This window comes from Zeus faber (genome assembly GCF_960531495.2).
Source record: "Zeus faber genome assembly, chromosome: 1".
Taxonomy (NCBI): Eukaryota; Metazoa; Chordata; class Actinopteri; order Zeiformes; family Zeidae; genus Zeus; species Zeus faber.
Window position 1 is genome coordinate 3,590,472 of NC_137193.1, and position 7,500 is coordinate 3,597,971.

General features: G+C 41.2%; 1 protein-coding gene across 5 annotated transcripts in view; it reads left to right on the forward strand.

Moving 5' to 3' along the window:
• Positions 1-7,500, forward strand: part of LOC307235347 (uncharacterized protein) — a 71,028-nt gene that overhangs the window by 2,687 nt on the left and 60,841 nt on the right. For 4 of the 5 annotated variants that reach the window (XR_013844337.1, XR_013844338.1, XM_080007394.1 and 1 more), the window contains exons 2-4: positions 4,709-5,115; positions 5,190-5,247; positions 7,356-7,500. The exon at positions 7,356-7,500 is cut by the window's right edge and continues 74 nt beyond it. Coding sequence is in view for 3 of the 5 variants with exons in the window: in XM_080007394.1 (XP_079863520.1) it covers positions 4,981-5,115; positions 5,190-5,247; positions 7,356-7,500 (338 nt within the window). In the remaining 2 variants the exon portion in view is untranslated. The remainder of the gene's footprint in view (positions 1-4,708; positions 5,116-5,189; positions 5,248-7,355) is intronic. The other variant, XM_080007395.1, reaches the window with a different exon arrangement.

The following is a 7,500-nucleotide window of genomic DNA, read 5'->3' on the forward strand; positions in this document are numbered from 1 at the left end:
ATAATAATAATAATAATAAAAATGATAATAATAATAATAATAATAATAATAATAATAATCCTCTTGGGGGTGTATTTTTCGGCGAAGCTGGTGGGCGCGGGGCAGGGCTTGCGGCAGGGCCCAGCGCCGCTTCCCCCGACCCCACGCGGAGCGACCGTGTGGAGGGAGACGGGTTGAAATGGAGGGAAAGACGTGGCGACAAGGAGGAGACAAGCGTTTGATCGATGGGAACAGTCGGACGACGATCACAAAAAAAGCCCAAAATCTATCAACGTGTTTTTTCAGTTTTTTGTTTTTTTTTCCCGGGGAGTATTTGAGCCTTTTCTTTCCGGGAGGAGAGGGGCTGACTCCTGAGGCAGCGGGCTCTGCTCGCCACTTCTTGGCCGCCTTGGGATGTCGGCTTCTTTGAGGCATCTGGAACCCGGAGAAAAGACAAAAACAGAGCCGTTATTTCATAACACAGACACAATAAACACGCGTTTCCTCGCGCCGCGTAGTTGCTTGTGGTCCTTGTTAGGGCTAACTCCGACCCGGGAAGATTGTACTCACTGATAGCCCTGGAATGTCTATAAATTCCGAAGGTGATGTGTGACGTGCGTCAGCTCTCCTGGGGAGCGTGTACGTTTGTGACGTTTGATAGGCGGCGCTTTGTTTCATCCAGTTGTCCTCCGCTAATAGTTTAACGGAACTATTTTCAAACACACTAAAAGTTTAAAACATCATAAATAGTCGTAGTTAAATAGTCATAAAGTATTCTCCGTGTCACTGTCTTAATTTGTGTGGTTTCGGTTACAATGAACCACAATTCAGGAAGACTGTAAAAATATAGATGTCTGGAATTTCCATACATTTTGAAGGCATGTCTTTTATAACTCACCCTGGTGCGTGTCGGATTGGTGATGAATTAATAAAAGTAAAAAGACGATGTCGCGCCGCCGAGCCTCGTGCTCAACGGGGGATGTCTCTGCTCTTCGGTGCTTCTGCTTATGTACAGTCTGTCCGAGTTTGTGTCTTAAAATATACTTTTGAAGTCGAATTGAATCGTCCAGTTGAGCATATCACACTCCAGATTAAATATCTGAAGTATTCTCCGAAAGGCAGATTTAATCTCAGGCGCCGCCGCGTACCCACACCGTGCACGTGCGCAAAGTGATTTCACTCGAGCGGCAACGCAATGACGCGCTTGTCCGCCACCAATCGGAAGACTGCACGTGCTGTCACGTGACCGTTGCGGAGATGAGAAACGCAGCATTTCTTTTTACTAACCTCTCCGACAAAGAAAAAACGATTTGGATCAAACTCGAATGACGGCTTGTCGAAAACGGCCCCGAGTAGAGATTGTGTTCATCATGGCCGTGGGTTCGCCGGTTCCATGACATCCATACACCACTGGGGGCGAGACCAACAAATGAGATCCTACATACAAATTTACATCCATGACACATACTGTACGGAGGTAGAAAAATCTGTTTTTCAGATCGGTTTCTGTGACGACGAGTCTCAGCGCTGTATGGGAGTTTCTCTGCAGCTGCTGAAAATATTAATATTGAAGAGTCCTAACTAGTTTGGGATTAAGTTTATCCTCCATGTGTCCTGCCGGGGGAAATTATTATTATTATCAGTCAAAGCTCCTGGAGGGGAAGAAATACTGAAGAGCACCGACACGGTTCTGTGGTTCTGATCCTCAAAATAACAGCACAAGTGTTTGATGTGTGGATTCGAATTTGAAAATTCTTTATTTGTGCGGAAACTCAAAACGCCGTGGAAAAAAAGAAAAACAATAAAATAATGTAAGATAATGTCATCTCAGTCAGAAAAAATATATACAACAAAGCAAAAAATAGCTTAATATGTATGTTTGCAATGTAATGTAATGTACGTGCAGGTAAAGGTAGTTTGGGGATTTATAGTGAAAGAGGAGCAGAGCAGAAACAAAATAGAATAAAAATAAAATAAATATATGAATACAATATAAATAAATACAATATATATATATATATATATATATATATATATATAGAAAACAAATTAAATAAACATATATGTATTACATATACTGTAAGTCAATGAACTAAACATAAATACAATAAATATAATATAAATAAATATACTAAATATATATATAAAAATACAATTAACATATGAATAAAATAAATGAGCTAAATATACAGTATATAATATCATATTACAATTTTGAATAAATCGACAAATAATATGGGATAGTTCCAAAACTATAAAATTAGTATTTGAATGCATCTTGGTAACTTGTGTCGCCAGATTCCTGCCAAAGCAGCGCTCTAGTGTCAGCGATCTGCACCAAACGCCCAAACGTCCATTTAGTTTTCTCCCGGAAAACCACTGAACCCGAGCGCAGCACACTCCCTCCACGCCCAAATATTTCATTACATTTGCTTAAATGAAATCGCTTACATCAACATCAGCGTATTACTAACTTGATTGGGCCAATAATACGCTTCCCTGTATCTTGATGTCCGACTGCGGCCATGATGTGACGCCACAAAATCTGTCGACTTGCGTGTGTTTACTTTACTTGAAATGTGTGACTCTGCTGTATGGATCGTAATAATTTTAATATGATTTTTAACAGAACCGTGGACTGATAAAAGTTGTTGTTAAACCATACTTAATTTTTTCGGAGAGCAGCGCTGAAACCTAGTTTGTGAGATGAAATACATTTGAAGACATTATAAGATAATTTTAAACTCAATTGAAGACTCTTATTCAATAAAGTCTTGCAGGTAAGTTCTATATATTTGGAACACAGAGGTATCAGGTCCAAACGGGGCCTATGAACTTGAAGACTATATCAACTGTTATTACACTGTTATTACACTCTTATAACATTGTTATTACACTGTTATTACGCTCCCATTACATTGTTACAACATTGTTATTACACTGTTTTTACATTCTTATAACACTGTTAATACACTGTTATTACACTCTTATAACATTGTTGTTACACTGTTATTACACTCTTATAACATTATTATTACACTGTTGTTAGTGTTTCCTTTAGATCACAGAGCAAGGTAAGTGAAAAGGAACTGGAATTGATCTCAACGTGTCTCTGTTTATACAGACCTTGTTGAAATGAAGACAAATTAAAATCTGCAGACACCCACGGAAATATTAAAAGAGAAAAATGTTTAATTCAGTTTGACCTAAACCGTCGCTTTTTGGTGCTGCTGTTTTGGAAAGTTTTGCCTTTTTCCAGAGAATCATCTGAAAATTTCGAAAATATGTAACAACCGTGTGATTAACCAGGAAGATACATCAATAACATGGTAGAGGTTTTGGGTTAGATTTATATAGCAGGTCGGTTTTGGCTTTATAGGTTGTTTTTAGATAATAGGTAGGTTATAGGTAGGTTTTAGGTCTTAGGTAAGTTGTAGAGATATGTTTTAGGTTACAGGTATGTTTTAGGTTGTAGGTAAGTTTTAGAGGTATGTTTTAGGTTATAGGTTTTAGAGTAGTAGCAATCAAAGTAGGTAAGTTATGTTTTAGGTTACAGTAGGTATATATATATGACAGTAGGTATATTTGTAGGTTATAGGTAGGTTTTAGAGGTACGTTTTAGGTTATAGGTAGCTTTCAGGTTATCCAGTAGGTCGGTTTTAGGTTAGACAATAGGTGTGTTTTAGGTTATATGTAGGTTTCGAGGTATGTTTTAGGTTGGAGGTATGTTTTAGATTTAGGTTTTAGAGTAGTAGCAGTAGCAGTAGGTACAGTAGGTTTTAAGTTAAACAGTAGTTTTTTTTTTGATTATAGGTAGGTTTTAAAGGTATGTTTTAGGTCATACATAGGTTTTCAGTTATTATAGGTATGTTTGAGGTTTTTGGTAGGTAGGTTTTAGGTTACAGTAGGTAAGTTTAGGTTATAGGTATGTTTTAGGTTATACATTGGTTATGATTTAGGTCATAGGTAGGTTTTAGGTTATGCAGTGGGTGTATTTAAGGTTATATGTAGGTTTTAAAGCTATGTTTTAGGCTATAGGTAGGTTGAAGGTTATACAAAGGGTGAGTTTTAGGTTATATGTAGGTTTTAGAGGTATGATTTAGGTTATAGTAAGTTTTAGAGGTATGTTTTATGTTATTGGTAAGTTTTAGAGGTATGTTTCAGGTTATAGGTATGTTTTTGGTATAGGATTTAGAGCAGTAGTAGTAGCAGTAGATACGTTTTAGGTGAAACAGGAGGTATTTTTTAGGTTATAGGTAGGTTTTAGGTTGTACAGTAGGTACTTTTAGGTTATAGGTAGGTTTTAGATAATACAGTAGGTACTTTTAGGTTATAGGTATGTTTTAGGTGATACAGTAGGCATCTTTTAGGTTATAGGTCAGTTTTAGAGAGGTATGTTTGAGGTGATAGGTAGGTTTTAGGTGATAAAGTTGGTATTTTTTAGGTTATAGGTAGGTTTTAGGTTTGTAGGTTTCCCCTCAACGCTCTTGCGCTTTAACCAGCGTTGGGTCGCTTCCTTGTGAGGGGCGGTGTTTATAGCTTTACAACGTACAGTAAACCTTGCGAGCAATTGAAAGAGTATTTTGAGAACGTTCTCCGCTGTAGTGAATCGGCCAACGTGCTACGCCAGCAGACCCACTGACTCGCTAATGAGGCTACTTCTGCTAATTGCGACCGAAGTGTATTTTGCTGAGTTGACATACATTTATTTATTTCTGCCCTTTTTCAGGACGGGGAGGGGGAGAGAGAGAGAGAGAGAGAGAGAGAGAGAGAGAGAGAGGAATCCCTCAGACGAAGGAGGAGAGTAAAGACGGGAGGACGCAGAAGTGAAATCGTACAGTTTAACACGAAATAAACGATGAAAACCTTTGAAGAAGCCACTGATCTACTTTGATTTCGCCCGCTCATTGGTTCCAAAAGCTCAGCTTGAGCCTTTCAAGGACATTCTCCCTCTGTCTTTTTAGTCCACCTCCACCTCCACCTCCACCTCCACCCGACGCCATGCTTCCCACAATGCCTTCCTGCCTCCTGGGCCTCCTCCTCCTTCTGGCCGCCTCCGCCCACCCGGCCACCCCGTCCACGCCCCCTCCGGAGGATAGTGGGTCACCGAAGGATGCTAAGCAGGACTCCATCAAGGTGGGGGAGAGGGAGGGTGGGGGTGAGGGAGGGAGGGAGTGATGGAGTGAGTCATCCATGTGTTGATGTTCCAGGTGCTGATCTCTGAAGGCTGCATCACTCAAGGCCAATCCTCTGATCTGAGCCAGGGAGGTAAAGAACTGAAGCCTACTCTACTCTACTCTACTCCAATCAGCTCAACTCTACTCTGTTTGTCTCGACTCTCCTCTACTCTACTCAACTTTATTCTACTCTACCCTATTCAACTCTACTCTACTCTACTCTACTCTACTCTACTATATTCAACTTTATTGGACTCTACTCTATTCAACTCTACTCTACTTTAGTCTTCTCTACTATATTCAACTTTATTGGACTCTACTCTATTCAACTCTACTCTACTCTACTATATTCAACTTTATTGGACTCTACTCTATTCAACTCTACTCTACTCTACTATATTCAACTTTATTGGACTGTACTCTATTCAACTCTACTCTACTTTACTCTACTCTACTCCACACTACTATATTCAACTCTACTCTACTCTACTCTGCTCTTTTCAGCTATGCTCTACTCTACTCGACTCTACTGGACTCTGCTGTTTTCGACTCTACTCTGCTCGACCCTATTCGACTGTACTCTACTCAGCTTGACTCTACTCTACTGTACTCTACTCTGCTCTAGTTTACTCTACTCTTCTCTACTCTTCCTCTACTCTATTCTACATTTCCTCTTCCTCTGCTCTACTCAACCTCAATCTCTTCCACGACTCTACTTGACTCTACTCAACTCTACTCATCCTCTACTCTACTATGCTTGACTCTACTCTATGCTGCTGTACTCTATTCTACTCTACTCTACTCGTCCTTTAGTCTACTAAACGCTACTCGTTCTCTACTCTACTCATCTCTACTCGTCCTCTACTCACTCTAGTCACTCTACTCGACTTTACTCTTGCTCTACTCTACTCGACTTTATTTGATTCGACTCTACTCTACTCTTCTTGACTCTATTGGACTCTACTCAACTCTTCTCTACTCCACTCTACTCTACTCTTCCATTACTCCACCTGTCCTCTACACTACTCGACTCTACTCAACCCTACTCTACTCGACTCTCTGCTGCTCTTCCATTACTCTACTTGTCCTCTACTCTACTTGTCTCTACTCGGATCTACTCTACTTGACTCTACTGTATTCAACCCTACTCAACTCTTCTTTACTCTTCCTCTACTCAACTACTTTTCCTCTACTCTACTTGACTCAACTCTACTAGACTCTACTTGATTCCACTCGACTCTTCCTCTTATCTACTCTACTCGTCTCTACTTGACTCGACTCTACTTTACTCCACTCTACTCGACTCCACTCTACCCCACTCTACTCTAATCTTCTCGACTCTACTCGACTCTACTTGACTCTTCCATTACTCTACTCGTCCTCTACTCACCCTTACTCTTCCATTACTCTACTTGTCCTACTCTAGTCTACTCTACTCTTCCTCTACTCTACTCGACTCTACTCCTCCTCAACTCTTCTCGACTCCTGCTCTACTCTACTCTTCCTCTACTCTGTACTCCTACCTCTGCCTTCCTATACTCTACCTCTACTCTACTCTACCTCTACCCTACCTGGACTCTACCTCTACCCTACCTGGACTCTACTTTACCTCTACCCTACCTCGACTCTACTCTACCTCTACCCTACCTCGACTCTACCTCTACCCTACCTGGACTCTACTCTACCTCTACCCTACCTCGACCCTACCTCAACTTCCCTCTACTCTACCTTGACTCTCCCTCTGCCTCAACTCTCACTGCATCTATACTTCCCTCTACTCTGCCTCTACTCTACCTCTCCCATACCTCAACTTCCTTCTACTCTGCCTCGACTCTACTGCCACTTCCCTCTACTCAACAAATGCTCTACTTCCCTTACATTTGCCTCTACTCTACTCCTGTACTCTACCTCTATTCTACCTCCATTCTAGCTGCCTCTACTCTAACTCTTCTTCCCTCTACTCTACCTCTGCCTCTACCTCAACTTCCCTCTACTCTACCCTTGCTCTACCTCCCTTACCCTGCCTTTTCTCTACTCTACCTCTACCTCTGTACGGAACTCATGACAGTATCCACCTTTCCATTAATATCTTGACTAAAACATATGTTTTGATTGTGAAATATGTCGATATAAAGGCAAAATACTATTTAAATACGTTTTAAATAAACACCACTTCTGGTGTTTGGTCTCTGTCCCCAGGGAGGGAGGTGGACCTTCCCCCCGGGTCTCCCCTGGTCCTCACCCACCGCATCCAGCTAGTCCAGCCTGGCTTGAGGCCCGGGTTGGGGTCCTGCGGGTGCGAGGTGGACCTGGAGGCCCTCAGGGAGCGGCTGGAGAGGCTGGA